At 44.1% G+C, this 17,662-nt stretch overlaps 1 protein-coding gene across 2 annotated transcripts in view; it reads right to left on the reverse strand.

The window, feature by feature from the left end:
• Positions 1-2,524: 2,524 nt before the first annotated feature.
• The window catches only part of ZC3H4 (zinc finger CCCH-type containing 4), a 32,115-nt gene continuing 16,977 nt past the window's right edge, over positions 2,525-17,662 (reverse strand). For both annotated transcript variants that reach the window (XM_066581128.1, XM_066581129.1), the window contains exons 5-14: positions 17,422-17,570; positions 15,984-16,077; positions 15,782-15,897; positions 15,236-15,337; positions 12,926-13,039; positions 11,738-11,845; positions 8,446-9,221; positions 8,122-8,360; positions 6,935-7,171; positions 2,525-6,232 (exon numbers count right to left, since the gene is read on the reverse strand). In XM_066581128.1, coding sequence (XP_066437225.1) covers positions 4,860-6,232; positions 6,935-7,171; positions 8,122-8,360; positions 8,446-9,221; positions 11,738-11,845; positions 12,926-13,039; positions 15,236-15,337; positions 15,782-15,897; positions 15,984-16,077; positions 17,422-17,570 — 3,308 coding nt within the window. In that variant the 3' untranslated portion in view covers positions 2,525-4,859. The remainder of the gene's footprint in view (positions 6,233-6,934; positions 7,172-8,121; positions 8,361-8,445; positions 9,222-11,737; positions 11,846-12,925; positions 13,040-15,235; positions 15,338-15,781; positions 15,898-15,983; positions 16,078-17,421; positions 17,571-17,662) is intronic.

The raw sequence follows: 17,662 nt of genomic DNA on the forward strand, positions 1-17,662 counted from the left end.
AAAAAGATATTTTGAGTTTTCCATTTTTTACCCTTAGGGCGCATTCAGACGACCGTATATCAGCTGGGTTTTCACGCCCAGCCGATAAACGGTGTCCTTCTCTGCAGGGGGAGGAGGCTAGAAGAGCCGGGAGCAGTGCTCTCAGCTCCCGCCCCCTCTCTGCCTCCTCTCCACCCCTGTGCACTATTTTCAATGAGAGGCGGGACAGGGGTGGAGCTAATTCCCAAAACTTTGCCCCGCCCCATCCCACCTCCTCTCATTGCAAATAGTGCAGAGGGCCGGAGAGGGGGTGGAGAGGAGGCAGAGAGGGGACGGGAGCTCAGAGCACTGCTCCCGGCTCTTCCAGCCTCCTCCCCCTGCAGAGAGAGATGCCGTATATTGGCTGGGCGTGAAAACCCAGCCGATATACAGTCGTCTGAATGCACCCTTAGACCCAGTTCACACCGCCTGAGAAACTTGGACGCAATTCTCATTGGATGGCACATGGAGATCTTCCCACGTGCTGTCCCATCCCCATGGACTCTGCCCATGTAGAATAGGTTTATGCAGCGTTTTTTTTTTCCACCAACCACATCAGTCTGTGTAAAAAAAATTGGCCATCTGAAGAGCTTCATAGGCAATTAAGGGGCCATAGAATACACAGCACACGTCATTAATATACACCAGTGTGATTGGGCCCTTAGAAGTGAGCTTTGTGTATTTTTCTGCAGCAGTCCAGTAATCTAGAAAATGTGATAATCCACCACCTATCAAGTCTTACCGATTATCCAGAACTCAATACAGTTTTGCTGAAGCATAATTCTGGCTACAGTGTCAGTGCAGGGAGACGCATGTAGCAGCAGCTGCCCCTGTACACCCCATCAGTACACAACGGTAGGAAGAACTAATATTCCAGGTGATGGACTTGGCCTCCAAATTCATCAGATCTCAATTCCATCAAGCATCTGTGGGATGTGCTGGAAAAACAAGTCCATGGAGGCCGTATCTTGGAACTTACTAATTAGGCACACAAGCTGTGCCCGTGCCATGAGGTGTCAGCTGTATTTTATATCCCCACACATCCTCCTCCTCTGCTCCTCACACAGCCATCTCCAAGATTTCTCCTGCGCTTTCCCCATATTCTGGAAGTCACTACACCAATCAATTACTCTCCCACCTTTGAAAGAAACCTGAAAACACTACCGTAACCCCGCTGCCACTACACTACGGGAAGAGCAGATTCTACCCCCCTCACCTACTGTCTCCTTTACCCTACCCTTGTAGATTGTAAGTCACAATGGGGATAACTCTGATCCCAGCTGTTTAACCCCTCAGATGCCAGACTCCATAGTGAACACAGCATCCAAGTGGTTCGACAGGAGGAAAGGGGTTCCTCCTATATGACCTCATAGTTGTCCCACAACGTGATCACGAGCCTTTTGTGTTTGTATTTCTATTAATGGTAGGCTACCTGTCACTTACAGGCGTATCGATGCATGCCCAGATCCCATAGTGTAATATACATATGCAAAAGAGAGGTCTGACATCGAAGCTCTCCTCATAGTGTTAGAAACGTGTCGGACCTCACCTGACATGGGGAACTATGCAGGGAAATCTCAATGTCAGACGAGGTCCAACACTGGATTGGAAGGGGTTAACCTGTGCCATAAAATGAATGTTAATTATACCCCACAGTGAATGTTGTAAAAAAAAAATAGCAGCAATGCATTTTTTTGGTCATCTTTTCTTCTCCCCGCCCCCTTCCTTCCAAAAAAGGAGTAAAGCTAATCCTATGTACCACAGTGTACAAATGAAGGCTACAACTCATCCCACAAAAACCTCTTTGGTATGGCAGTAATTGTAATAACCTCAAGAAAGAAGATAATGTCATTTATACAGCAAATGGATTGTTTTGGAGTTTCGTTTTCATGGCAAAGGAGGAGTTGCTTTACAAAGAAAAAAAGTGAATTCTCTATGTGCTCCCAAACGATAGCATTGAAAAATACAGCTTGTCCTGCAAAACACAAGCCTTCTCCTTCTGACCCGATCGGTTGGATGTTGGGTTACAGCTCAGCTGGGTGGTATGTGCTGCCGGGATCAGAGCATCCAGCAAAGTGCTGCAGATTTTGGGTGCTATTTGGTGTGAAGGTGCACTTACGTGGGCGAGTGCAATGGAGAATGGGAACGTGTAGCTTCTGTCTCCAGAGCTTCCTTATGGTGAAGATGCTGTTCAAGGAGCTGGAGGCTGCTTGTGATGTTCTGGAAAAACATTGTGAGCAGGCATAGGATGGGACTCATGTGATACGGTGGTCTGCCCTCACATGGTGCTTAGTAATGTCAGCTGGGGTCTGTTCAGTGATGTCATATGATGGTTTTGTTCGGTCAGTGGGTGCAACTTTCCCATAACGGAGCAGGAAAACGAAACCCAAAAGTCCCAATATGAAGGAGCCCTTACTGGTCTGACCGTGCAGCTGGAATACCTCTTCACCACTTTGATGTACAGTAGATTACACAAATCCAATGTAAAGTCATAAGCAATAAGAGATCAGTATGAAAAATTCCATTTATTCTCTGCACCAGTCAGTCACTGATATTTACAGACAATGCGATTATCTAGTAATACATGAACCATGTTGTCCCTAATACTTGAGCATGTACTTGTGATGATGGGCTATACACATGACAGAAGAGAATGGCGATATTCAGACAGATTAAATCTTTCACCCTGATCCTGTACGGAGCGCTGTAAGAAAATGCCGAAGCACCAACATGACTGTAAAACCATCCTACAGATATATAGACGGCGTTTCCGGTAAATATGAAGACTATAGACAATCAAAACGGTCCATTTTCTTCATCCTGACGCCAATAGTGATTTACAATTATATTTCAACTTTAAAAAAAACCCATAAACTGTGTCTTGTGATATGGGAAAAGAACTCACGTTTTCTTGAGTACATTGACAGGAAAAAAGAAAAAAAAAGATGGCGCTGGGTCGGGGGGATACTTTAAATAAACAATTTACAATACTCAAATGGCAAGCTTTACAGTTTGGAGTATAAATACTTTTTTTTTTTGGTTTTGTCTACCTGCTCCTCTTTGTAGAATATAGCACATACATAAATGTAGTATAAAATGATATTTATATATAAATATATATATATGTACAGTGGCTTCTGTCACATCCAATCCAAGCCGCTCACAAATCCCACTTGGTAGGATAGACGAGCAGAGCAATTTCAGAATTAGATGAGAGAACATAACCAGCTTTCTGTACAGTAAAGTAGGAACGTAGCTGCCTGTTCACACAGTGTGTGCTTTGCACTGATGTATGCACTCAACACAACGGAGGAGGACGACTATACATACTGGGATTCTACCTCTTACAGGGGATCTGTCAGCTCTCCTTACATGACAGTTCAAAGCAGAACTGTGTTTTCTAAAATCCTTTTGACTTGTCATAGGGTCATGTCAAAAAGCTTTGATTGCTGGGGGTGCAGGTGCTGAGACCCCATCGATAGCTAGAACAAAGCAGATGAAGTGCTCAAATCAGTGCTCTTACTGCTTGCTAGCTGAGGACGGGCTCAAAAGAAAGTCTATGATCCTGCCGCTAGCAAGCAGTGACGGAACTCGGGTGAGTGCTTCAGCTGCCTTGTTCCGGCGATCGGTGGAGGTTTCACACCCAGACGCCCACCAATCAAACCTTTTGACATGTCCCTATGACATGTCAAAAGTTACTGCAAAAAAAGTTATACTTTAATACTTGTGTTACCTATAAAACAATATTTCTGAGCATCACTTCTCAAAACTTTGCGCTGTACTGTTACTGTGTTATCCCTACTGAAAATGTATGAGTATTTGACAAAAGGGTTGCACCAAAAATAACTTATTAACGATCTGTAGAATAGGTGATGAAAAGTCTGATCGGTGGGGGTCCTACTGCTGAGACTCCCCCCGATCCTAAGAACAGGGGTCCCAAGTCTCCCTCTTCTCCTTGCTGCAGCCCCTGCATGTGTGGTGATACTCCATTCATGTTCAATGGAACAGCTGGAGACAGCCGAGCGCTTGTACTCAACTGTTTCCATCAGCCATGTGCGACCACCGCTCCATTAAATCTGCAGGTCACTGCAGCGACTCCACAATGACAAGAATAGGAGGACATGGGACCCCTGTTCTCAAGATTGGTGGGGCTCTCAGCAGTTGAAACCCCGCCGATCAAACTTATCACTTATCCTACAAACAGACGAAAAAACAATTTTTTGGTACATCCCTTTTAAGTAATTACTTACATTTCCCATAAACGAACAATTTTGAAGAATCACTTCCTAAAACTTGCGCTGTACTGTTATCACTCGGTTATCTCTCCTGGACATGTATGAAGTATTTGACAGAACGGCGTTACCCATTCCCCTTGTGAAAGCCTGGTGTCCCTATAAACTGACATGGTACAAGCAGTGCTTATGAGACTGCGCAGGGACAAGTTGAACAGTAACACCCAGCTGTCAAATATTTATGCATTTCTAAGAGGAATAACAGAGGAACAATACAATACAGACTTCTATGTAAATCAGTTCCCGAATTGTTATTTCATGTGGAATTGACTTAACAGTCATGTGATGAGGGCTGACAGGTCCTCTCTAAGCTGCTTTGTTCTTTGAACTATATACATACATATAAATGCATGATTTTTGAGGGAGCTTTAAAATAATGTACAAAAAGAAACATCAGTCACTACACAAGACACTGATCAATCCTTAAAAGCAGATTGCAGAGACTTTACATCTTCAGGTTTATATACAGGATTAACAGAAGTATAAGTGGAAGAATATATAAAAAAAAAGAAGTCTAACTGATGTTAAAGGGTCAGGGTGGTATGAACACTACTGGCAGAACGGAGATGCCGTCGGATCAAATCCTTTAAAAACATCTTTCAAGGAACCAGCGTCCTGCTCACTTTCCTGTGTTGGGCTGTTGCCTGCGTAGGGGCTGCCGCTGCCGGACTTTGTGGCCTGCTTTACCAACCCGTAGACGGGTGGCACCGGGAGGTTGTGGACAGCGGGCTGGCTGCTTTCGGAAGCAGTTTGGGTCTTAGGACGGGGCCGGTTATAACTGTTGTATCGGTCCGTGGCAGGTTCAGAGTTTGGTTTGTCAGCGTCCGGCTGGTCAAGAGCAGACTTGCGCACAAACAGCGGCTCTTTTGATTTACTGGCAGTTTTGTTCTCTGGTCCCTTAGAAACTGCTTCGCTAGGAGCGGCCTCAGTCGTGGTCTTGCTCCCCGTTCTGGGGTCATACAAGCTAATGTTGCTCAGGACATTACTTTGACCACTAGGCTTGCTCAACCCAAGACGGGGATCATAGGGGGCAATTGTTGGTGTGCTTTCAGTAGGAGGTATGACTGGGAGGGGCTGGCTTGGCTCAGGTGGTTTTGGAGGCTCTGCTGATTTCTGCAGCCGCGGGTCAGCAGGTGGTTTACGAGTTCGGGGGTCACAAGGTTTCTCAACAGTTGCTGTCGCGGGACTTGCTGTCACAGAGGCAGCATTGACAGTCTTCAAAATCCTAGATAACAGTTCGAAATCAGGGAGGCTAGCGTTAGGTGCTGGTGCGTCAGGAGCAGATGCCCGCTGACGTGGGTCATGAGGAGCTGAGGTGGCTGGACGGTTAAGTCGAGGATCAAGAACTGGCACAGACTGTAATGCAGCTGGCACTGGTATGAAGTCCTGTTTGGGAATGGGCAGTGGGATAAGGTCTTCAGGACTCCACAAAACAGTCCTGGCAAAGCTTGGCTTACTTAAGCTGATGTCCTTTTTGATGTGGCTGAACTGCTGTAACTGGCACCGTGGGTCTCGCAATGTCTGCCCAGGGAGAGGATCTAAAGGTATAGTAACAGTTTTATCACGCAGAAACCTCTCGGTATCTTCCTCTTCAGCAGAAACTTTACTAACCGGCGAGTCCTGTTTGGACTGGGGCGCATGTCTGGACAACCTTGGATCAGTAGGTGTTGCCTCAGCTGGGGTGGAATCTACATTTCGTGAAAGCCGAGGATCACGAGACAGCCGTGGGTCTGTGGGGCGACTGGCTGCATTGGCCTGATTCTTTTGCAAACGAGGATCAACAGGACCCCCAGCACCAGTGTCTCTCGCAGGTACCTGCTGAGCTGTGCGGTTGGAGGACTGTTGCCGCAAAGTCTTAAGTATTGAAGTCACACTGCTTCCACCTTCTTCCTCATCGCTGGAGTACCAGTTACCAGTATCACCTGGAAGAGACAAAGTTGTAAGCAGAGATTAGCAGATGAGCAGACTTGTGTCATTTCATATAAACAGGTCTGCCCCCTCCATATAGTGGAGCAGGTAAGCTAAAGACAGCTCACAGAGTCCTGGTGTGTATAATGAATGATAAATCTGATATACAAGCTACCCATATAAAAGTGTACCTTATCATCAATCCAGGTGTCATCTATGGTTGCAGTAAACTAGACATTTACTTTAGTGCCAACGCACTCTCTGAAAGCCTTCCATAACATTAGACTATAATCAACTGAACCCATTGTTCTTGACGGGCCCAGATGACTCTCCTATGTATATGAGGACTTCCCCTGCTTTCCCAAACAGATGATGTTGGGGAAAAAGAAAGGACGGGAGCAATGAATTCCAACGTCCAATCGTTTTGTTCCCACTGGAGATAAGTCGCCATCAAAGCTGTGTGGCTACGTTTTTCTCCACTCTCCCCATGCAAAACCCGAACATACAGTTGAACCGATGTGTAGTACTCCCACACTCCAGTAGGGGCTTTTTTAAAATTTTTAACTTATGTACTGGAACTACTTACTAAATCCGTCCCATAAAGGTTGCACCTGGTAGACTTTTGGCGTTTTTTCAGTTATACTATGGCTATAGTGTTAAAAAACACTTGTGTATGAGGATTTTGATTTAAACAAGAATGCAGAATGTTTCGTCACCTTCTTCATTGTCCTTTTCCTGAAGGGAGCTTCCAGCCGACCTTTTTGCTTGTTCTTCTTCCTGCTGCTTCTGCTGGATACGCAGGAAAAGGGCACGCTGGGCAGAGGGTAAAAAGTCAGGAATATTTCCTTTGTTGAAAGCGGCCGGTGCATCAGTATCCTCTAATCCCTGCTCTGGAGGTTGGTCATGGTACTGCCGAGGGTCTTCCTGTATCCCACCATAGTCTTCATAGACCCCTAATAACCAAAAGAAATTATATTACTGAGAAGAAGTAAAAATTCCTAAACTGTGCATGTGTAGATCTCAGAGATTAATTTACAGGCCCAAACTCATGTTAGAAGATAAAAGCATTACACATACACTGTTATCCAAGCCTGACTTATACAGCTTGTGCCTTTGAGCCCTTGAAGACTAAGTCATTGTGTTTTGCTTTTTTATTTGCATTTGGCATATACCGACTGTCCGCACCTATTACGTCAGTTTACGTCCTATGCATGGTGCGGGCTCCAAAGCTGAGGCCACACCATCTGCAGTGGGAGCAGGTTGCAACAGTCAGTTGGCCTCCCGCTGGTAACCCCTTACATGTTGATCGTGGCATGTAAAGGGTTCACAGAGGGAGGGCGCCCTCCAATATGTAATCGCGGAGGGACAACAACAGAACGCCAGACATGTACCAGTAGTGACAAAGATACTAGCAAAACACGGAACTAGAGAAGAATCAGTCAGGAATGAGAGAGGAATTGTCTCCAGTCCCTTCTTGGGGTGCCTTGCTGTTGCCTCTCCATTGCTCCTGTTGTCACCTTTACTTCCACCAAAGCGGATTAAATGGATTCTGCTTCCTAACTGGGCAGATTGATATCCCTGAAGTATAATTGACTTTGGGTTATACTGTGATGCAAAAGTGTTCCCACAATATTCTAAACAGTGTATATGTTGTGCAATATAATGTTACATATTTTAGTACATTTCAGGATATAAAACAGCCTAAAAAAGCTTCAAATGATAAAATACTAATAAAGGGTAAAAATGTTATACTAAAATTTGGGTCACAAAGAAGGGATACTGTGAACATAAGTGATCTCGAAAAGGTTGGAACCTCACAGCTCATACTCTGCAAAACCCTAAACCATAAATAATACTCCAGCAATGTAGAACAGTCAATGTAGTCTGTGAAAGGTTTACATACCTGCATCCCCCATTACAATAGGCCCAATTTCCATACTGGGATCTTGATAATATTCACCATAGAAGTCTGGGACAGGAGGACCCTCTGCTATCATTTCAGGGTCATCGTCGGGTCCATAAGGTATCAGAGGAGGACCTTCCTCCATACCCATTTCGTGATGCATAGGGCCTTGAGGACCCATTGGTCCAGGGAATCGTTGTGGAGGTGGCCCTGGAGGCCCGCCAGGTGCACCGGGTGGTCTAAATAAATAAAAGAAAAAAAAATTATCAAGAACTGAGTGCTCTCACATACATAGGACAAAAATGACTATTTACCATAACTTACCTAACACCTAATTTGTGTGCCAGGTGGGCTGTGGGTCGCACAACGATTTCAAACAGTGAAGGTATTTTTCGTTGGCACATTTGTGGATCCATAGATCCAGGACTTCCTGGCATTTGGTCCATTGAAGGTCCTCCAGATCCTGGGCTTCCAAGCATTGAAACGCCATTCCCTTCCTGCATTGGAGGCATGGGGCCAATTGGCATTGGGGGCATAGGGCCTCCTTGGTAGGGATGCATGGGGCCTCCTTGATAAGGGGGCATTGGACCTTCAAGTGGTAAGGGTTCACCAGGCCCAATATGCATTGGGTGCACTTGGCCTCCTTGCATTGGATCTCCAGGAATTGGAAGATCAGGCACAGGATCACCAAACATTTGTCCAGCTGGCATAGGGCAACCAATTGGTATTGGACCACCAAGAACTTGACCAACCAGCACAGGGACTTCAGGCATTGAAGCTCCTTGAATACCGTTTCCTGACAAAGGGCTTCCAGGCATTTGGATATCCGGAACTGGTCCTCCAGGAAGCGGCCCACTTGTCATCGGACCACCAGGAAGTGGGGCAGAGTTAGAACCACCAGAGCTCGATATGGGTGCATTAGGTGTAACAGATGTTGGTGACAATGGTTCGCAAGGACCTGAAGATCCTGTAGGAGCAGAAGGTGTGGGTAAGAGCCCGACTCCTGGGGGTGGCTTAGGTAGAGGATTTATTCCCTGCTTCTTCAGCTCCTCCACATCTTTCTCATCCTCCGCACCAGCTTCTGCCTCTTCAGCCAATATCTGAGGAGACAACATACTGTCAAGCACATCAGGAACATCTCAAGTTCAGGTATATTGAAGCAACTTCCTCTGGTGAACTTAAATTTGTAGAAATAAGGAATTGCATTTTCTTGGCGATATATCTAATACCTCTCATAACCTAGAAGTGAAGCTTCACTTTAATAAATAGCTAATCGATCAAGCAACGATCTTCTGGGAATTCAGCGCATGCATGTTGCATCATAGACAACGATAAACAGATAAAAGTATGTCACCGCGCACGCACCAAATCCCCAAGTGCAGCACAGTCCAATTGGATCACACAGAGTCTACAGCAGGTAGAGGGAGATGCCAATCAACATGGGCATGTTTGAGCAAAGAAGGGGGAGAGGGCCCAGAAGAGTTTAGATTATAAAACACCCATCCATCTAATGGCAATTTGCATAATGCATAGAAGCACAGAAAAAAAATTGAAGAGGCCTGCCTCCTACAGACGCTAAACAAAAATGGACTAGCTTGGTGCCTGCAGGAGAGGTAGAGCTGATAGGAGCCAACACTCTTTTGCTTAAGTGTCTGCCTCCTAGTAGCAGCAGCTATAGCCACGGACATCAGCTGTGTCCCCCAATGACACACACGAGAACACAGCATTGTGACAGAACAGAAAAGCACAAAATCGTTCACTGTCATTAGTGAAACGAACACCACTCTGGTGTCCATTTGATAGGATTTATGTTATATTTGGAGTACAGAATAACACTAGTGACTATGTTATTCTGCAGAATAGCGTAGTAAACGGCATTATTCTGTATTCCAAATATAATGGAAACGAACAAAAACCCATGTCAAACTGACACCAAAGTGTTGTCCATTTCACTAATATATCCAGAAAGGAAAGCAGCATCAGAGGTGTGAACAAAAATCCATGTAGACAGGATAATCCCAACAGGGTCACTTTTATTCTCCCATGGTCAAGACACTGACGTTTCGACCTGGTATATGGGTCTCTCTCAAGCTGGTTTACATATACCGTCATTGCCCACATTTATTTAAATCAATATCCAATCATTACCAACACATTGAATAAAAACCTCACCCACAGGTGCATAACATACCTCATCTTACTCTGCTTTAGGCCCCCTGTCCACAGCCTAGGCGGAATATCGGGCGAGCACTGACAGCACTAAAGCTGGTTTACATATACCGTCATTGCCCACATTTATTTAAATCAATATCCAATCATTACCAACACATTGAATAAAAACCTCACCCACAGGTGCATAACATACCTCATCTTACTCTGCTTTAGGCCCCCTGTCCACAGCCTAGGCGGAATATCGGGCGAGCACTGACAGGTCTCCGAGATGAGCCTATCTAATAGATAGGCTCACATCGGAGAATTGCAGCATGCCGCGATTTAAATCCCACGAGCAGAGAATCACTATGATTCTCCACTAGTCGATGCCGGCACTGCGCTTTCCATAGTAATCCTATGGAAAGCTTTACAGAGCGTGATCCACGGGCGATTTATCGTCAGCAGATCATCGCCTGTGAACAGACAGCCATACTGTGGCACGTGAATGACAGTGGAAGGAGCCAATAATTTAGCTGCCATCCATCGGGCGTACTTGCGCAGTCCCATTGCGCATGCCCGGGATCCCCTCATCACGCGAGAAGCATAACAACCTTCTGTGTAAATGCAGACAATGATGGCATCCTGATGATCTCATAGCGCATGCGTAGTCATTGTCGAAATTTACGCAAATGAGGAGATCCCACGCATGCGCAATGGGATTGCACAATATTGGACTCTTTTGGTATTTGGGTCTGATGACGTACAAAGCGTGCATAGTTTCCACTCCACCCATACTCGGCTGACTACTCTTTGTTTATATTGAAGTCCATTTTTTTTTACTAATGACAGTGAATAGTTTCGTCCCTCTCCATTTGTGGGTTCCGTCACAATGTTGTTTTCAGCAGCTGTGACAGAACCTCCTGACGTAATCCAAGTGTAGTAAAAAAATGCTGCGGTAAGGCTCCCTGAGGGGCAGTGTAGCCTCCTGTGCACTGTGCTGGCGTGAACTGTTCTAGGCTCCGCAGCACAGCATGTGAGAAGACTTGCGAGAAGCAAGATCTGCCAGGTACTGATGCTGTACACCGCAATATATGCAGCAGACTAGAACGGCTACTGGACACGCACTAGCGCCATCCTACTTAACTATAAAGAAACTGCAGAAGTTGCTGGGAACATGTATAAATGGTATTGCACAAGCACAGCCACTGTGACCGTGCCTAATGATAGCAGGGAATAATGCAACAAAAACTAAAAAGAAGGCATTTGAAAATTGTAATAACTACATCAGGAAAATGTAATTATTACTAGAATTTTAACTGGCAAGATAGGAAGATGCCTTTAGGCTAGAAGCTGTAGCAAAAGCCTCACAGGCAAGGCACAAAAGAAGGCGACAGGTAAAAAACATGAACTCTGAACCACGTATTCCATATATGCGCATCCTTTTTGTATTACATTTTGATCTCACCTTATCAAGTAATTCCTGAGTTTCATCCGTTAGTGGTTCATGGGAGAACATACACTCTTCGCCATTAACACAGTTGCCTGTGGTGTGATATACCTTACAAGGGAAATCATGTGAGAAATGTTAAGGAAAAACTATTCACATATCACAAACCTGCTCATACCAAGTGAATGGGGACCATTCAGCAAACTAAACCATGGGATGGACACTGCAACATTTAGGAACAGTCTCTTTGCTTCTTCTTCTGGTTTGAAGGGAATCAAGCTAATATGGGGGAGAGGGATATCACTTCTAGGCATGCAGGGTGCCCATTAAAAACCAATCATTGTTGGGCATATAGGAAGGGATGGTTTTGACCAGAAAAAAAAAGATTTAAAAAGGGGTTGTTTTGACCTAATTGGTGGGATTCTGAACCACACTGATCATCAGAATGAAGAAGTGCTATGCCCCTTCACTACTTATCCAGGCAGAAAGATGTACACAGGAGTGCGGCTGCTCCAATATTGCACTTCAGCCCATTTTAATGGTTATCAGGAGTCTTCAAATTAAACCACTAATGTTAAGACATCAGCTGAAAATCCTTGATAATCATTTAAATATACACTGCTCAAAAATGCCAGGAGCACTTAATCATCATTGTTTAACCCCAAGTCACTAAGACTTCAGGGATATCCAACTGTCCAGTTAGAAAGCAGAAGTGATTGTGAATCAATTTCACCTGTTTTAGTGCAAATGAAGGTGACTGCAGGAGCACCAAGGAGGCAACAGCAAGACACCCCCAAAAAGGGAATGGAAACAATTCCTCTCTCCTTCTTGATTTTACTTTAGTTCTGCTGGTGTCCTTGTCACTATTGGTATTGATCTGTAAGTTTCTGACCAAGCTGTGATGAGCAGTCTCCATGATGGCCCGATGTCCTGTAGTGGGACTTGTGCTCACAGCTCACAACCGTGCGGATCAAGTGCCATTCACCAGAGAACAACACAATCGGCAGGTCGCCATTGGCGTCCTGTTCTCTTCACAGAGAAGTAGATTTAGATCGTGTACAGTACAGATGTGAAAGCGTGTGGAGATGGAGATCATCGAGATCCGATGCGATTTAGGTGTTCCCTTAATTGTTTTGAGCAATACATGTATATATTCCAGAATTAGATGAGACTACAACTATCATAAAGATGTACATTAGAAAGGATATCGTGCATGTACGGACAGCTGTCTGCTCTGGCACAGTAACCCGTCATATAGAACTTGCAAAGTCCTCGGCGTCTTGGTACTTCCACATCATGGCTGAAATTACAATGCTCCCCCTGCAGAAGGATAGGAAAATTGCAATCAAGAAACAGTTCAGCTGTGCTTTGTATTACATTGAATTCTCTGAATACTTGAATACTCCTAGTTAAAAAACACGTACGATTATTTGAAAAAACAGGTCTGGTAACTGTGAGATACAGACCTACAGTTCTCATCTCCACGACAGACGACCTTCTAGGCCTCCTACACACACATTATTTCAGAGTTTTTAACCACTTTGAAAAACACTCTAAATTCACTGCGTTTTTCTGTTTTGTTTTTTATCGAGTATTTATTTACTTATTTTTTTAATTTAGTTACAATTGTAACAAGTGCTTTTCTAGTTCTATAGGGAAGCCTATGGGGAACATGTACACAAAGCACTCTAAAGTTTGAAAAGAAATGCCACAAACACAAAGAGTAAAAATAAAAAAGACTGGTTTTCACCCCCCAAAAAAGATTGCTAAAAGGAACCTGTCTAAAGCACCATAAAATCGGATCTTTGTACTTATTGTAAAATCTCTGTCTCGTTCATTGCGGGGACACAGCCTAGAACCATGGGTACAGCTATTAAGAGGACACTAAGCAAAAAAAAGAAGTATTAAGCTCCTCCTACTGGCTATATCCCCTGCAGACACCAAGATAGACCATTTGTATGCAAGCAAGGTATGCAATACAGGAGAAAAGACGATCGGGATGCTGTTCAACGGCTTAAAAAGGGTGAGCCTGCGGAATGTCCAGTACCAGATTAAGGTCCCAAGGGACAGGAGAATGGTATGGAGGAACCGCATGAGCGACTCATTGTAGAGAGGTATGGGCGGCTGACTTTGAAGCCAGAGGACGTTGATAAAGAATGGCAAATGCCAATACCTAACCCTTCATAAAGTCAAGGCCCAGTCCCATGTCCAAACCTTCTTATAGGAAAGACAAAAAGTGAGATAGCGGAAAAACGCATAGGATGGAAGTCGCATTGTTTGCATTAAAGGAAGAACATGCTCCAGGCACAACGATAAACTGGGGAAGACAAAATTTTCCTGGCCTAAATTATAGCTCGAATGACGAGTTCGTCAAAACCATCGGCTCTCAAGACCATGGCTACACCTGCCATGCCAATAATACATAGAGAAACCTAGGTGGAAGAAAGGTTCCCTGTAAGTGAAGATCTTCTCGAAGAGGGAAGGGTCACGGAATGTTGACGAACAAGTTGATGAGGTCTGCGCACCATGTGCGATGAGGCCAGCCTGGCGCAATGAGAATTACTGGCAGACCCTCCATCTTAACCTTATTGGGAGTCGAGGTGTGAGACAAAAGAGGAAAGATGTATGGGAACTGGAAATCGGTCCATGGTCCTAGGCGGTGTTCCCAATATAATGGATGAGAAATTAACTTCTAGTGCTGTTAGGGCAGGTGACAAACAGCCAGGTGCTCTAGTTTTCATACTCGGCTGCTTCCTGGTTCCCGGCTGTAAAGTCAGCACGCTGGCCGAAAATCTGACTCTCTTCAGAGTCCCACACATGCGCTCTCCCTCACAAGTCTATGGGATAGGATAGTACGCACGGGACTGAAAAACGTTTTATTTTCGGCAGACAGGGACCAGGACGTGTATATGAAAAATACAGCACCTGGCTCTCTGTTACCTGTCCTAACAGTGCCATAAGTTAGTTTATGGTGCTTTAGGCAGGTGATAAGTTTGCTTTAAAGGTCTTGTGCCAAGATATAAAGTTATCCCCTATCCACAGGATAGGGTGAGATAATATGATTGGTTGAGACCCCCAATGATCCTGGGAAAAGGGTCCCAAAGGTCTCTGCATGAATGAAGCGGAGATTTCACATGTGCATAGCTTCTACATTTATTTTAATAGGAGTAACGGAAATTCTCTGGATCTGTGGGGGTTCCACTGGTCCTGTGGATAGGGGGAACAACTTTATATCATGTCACAAGACCTTTAAAAATATCATAAAAACAATGTGTCAATCGAGGCTAAAAAATGGAAAGAAAATATGTGATGAGGCATCGGTACTGTACATATATGATTGCCCTAAGGGCGAATCTATCCTTTCCAAGAAGTGATAGACACTGTAGTAAAAGATAGCACATTGAAATCATACATATGATCATTTATTTACTGTTATACAAAGTGAAGTAACTCAAAAGAACAGAGAAAAAAAAGCAGGACAAGTAAAGAATATAGATTGTCACAGATTATACTCACCCAGGTGCACCTGCCCTCAACAAAGTATTTACAGATCACTTTCCCTTTCTTGTCTTGTCGATGGTACGACTTATCATAGTCACTTCTGTATGATCCCCCATCCTGGTCAACAAAGAGGATTGTAAGAAGATGCAATTCTACATACAGCTTAACTTTAAGCATTTTACAACATTAAATCAGTGCTAAACCTTAAAGGGGTATTCCCATCTCCCACTTTTATGGCATATCTATATGATATGCTATAAAAGTCTGATAAACCCACGCTTATCAAGTATTGAACTCTTCCCAGCAAGGCTGTATATGAAGGCCGCCGATGGTCGGTATTACAAAAATAGTCAAATGGGCTGTTCTATGCAGTTTTCATAATTCAGATTCATTTCTATGGGAGTTATGAAAAAAGCTTAGCACATGCCACTTGGCTGATTCTGTACTCCTGGCCACCATTTCAGCCAAGATAGGAATAGCCCTTTAAATTAGGCATTTGTATTGAACCTAGTTAATTACAGTAGGTAAAAAAAAAAAAAAAAAAAAAGTTATTCATCTTACCCCATCTTCATCGTAATAATCATCATCATCACCTTTCCCCCTGCCTCTTCCTCGACCACGAATCATGCCTTTAAAGCCTCGTCCACGAAGCCCTCGACCTCGGGGCCTAAAAAAGCCTAAAAGTAGGAAATACCAATGTGACCAAATCCATGACACTGTACTATAATCTCCACTTTCTGCTGTTATAAAAGTAAAAACTCACCTCTACCGCGGCCTTCTTTAGACTTGCGATATTGGTTTAACTCTTTTGAGTAGTCGTCATACTCTTCATCGCCCATCATCTCCTCATCACCATACTGGAAACAAATTAATAGTTAAAAAACAGCAAGTAGCAGCTGCTCTTAGTGCTTACCCCTCATGGGAAAACTAAACTATAGCAGTATAGCATAGATATTTCAAATACTTTTAGAATTTATATTATACAGGTTATAAGTGAATGGGGGTGAATTGCAGAACAGTGCTGGTATGGAGGTGGGATGCAGAAGAGTGCACAGATTTTAAAAAGGGGTTTTCCAAGCGAATACTATTGAGGACCTATCATCAGGATAGGTCACCAATAGTTGAAAGGCAAGGGGTCCACCATTCGGGACTCCAGACGATCAGCTGATTGGCCGCCCGCTGTCAGTGTCACAACACACAAAGGTACAGAGTGGAAGCAATTATCTCCAACCCCAGTGTAAAGGCTGGTGGTGGTAATTGCAGTCACAGCAGTTATCGATTGTAATGAGAGCCGTGCCTGCAATTATGATAGCCGGTCACTACACGGGGATTGGCGCTAACTGCTTTTGCTCCGTACTCAGTGTGATATGGTGCTGACAGCAGGCACCTGATTAGTTGGGGTCTCAAGTGGTGCATTCCAGCCAATCAACTATTGATAGCCTATCCTGAAGATAGGTCATCAATAGTTTTGGCACGGAAAACACCTTTAATAAAACTGTAGTCTCTTCCTCCTCCTAACGAGTGGAGAGTTCTAGAGTTTGGACATATCGCAAACTTAAGGGATATCCTAGTAATATGTCTCATTTAAACAAACACCTCATTCATATCATTAAAGTGTACCTACAATTACCAATAAACTACTATCTTACTGCACTGACTACTAGAAGCTTCTCTGAAATATACAACATTACAGGTTCATTAGTAAATCTCGTTGTTCTCTTCATGATCACAGCTTCATTAATCTGCTTGGTTACTCCTGCAGCAAACTTGCAGGAAATGCACTCATTCTCCTATCCTCCAGATGCCTCAGTTTCTGCTAGCACTGAGTACTGTGAGCTGGTACAGGAGTCTAGAACATGGACTCGGTCCAGGAGGACTGAAGCCCTGTAGCATTGGTGTCTGCCAAGTATTCTTCTAAAAATGAGATTCGGTCCTCTAATGATGAGGCTTTTATTAGTAAGTGCAACACAACATTAAAATCAGCTGTATCTGAAGGTATGAACCAAATACCTGATGAAAAACTATGAAAACCAAAGAAATATTTGCTCCACCATCTGTGAAGCACATGTAGACTAGATCAGTGGTTCTGATCAGCTGAAGTTTCCCCCAGCTGGATCTAATAGGAAACAGAGGGGCTATTCCTTTATATAGATTAAACCATATGTGAAGGGACCACCACAACATGTAAATCTGTCACTCACCTCCATTTCTTCGTCATACATCTCCTCGTCATCTTGATGTTCCTCTCCTGAGTATCCTCTCCCTCTGCTGCCTCTCCCTCTAAAGCCTCCTCTTCCACGAATCATCCCTCTTCCTCGACCTCGTATCAACTTAATCCTTCCTCTCATTCCTGGAGGAAAAGCAATTAATGGGGTTACTATAATGGAGCACTGTACACACTCAAAAATATTTAGCGGTGCTTTAAGGGATTTTCTAGGGAAA

The sequence above is a fragment of the Eleutherodactylus coqui genome, chromosome 10 (assembly GCF_035609145.1).
Source record: "Eleutherodactylus coqui strain aEleCoq1 chromosome 10, aEleCoq1.hap1, whole genome shotgun sequence".
Taxonomy (NCBI): Eukaryota; Metazoa; Chordata; class Amphibia; order Anura; family Eleutherodactylidae; genus Eleutherodactylus; species Eleutherodactylus coqui.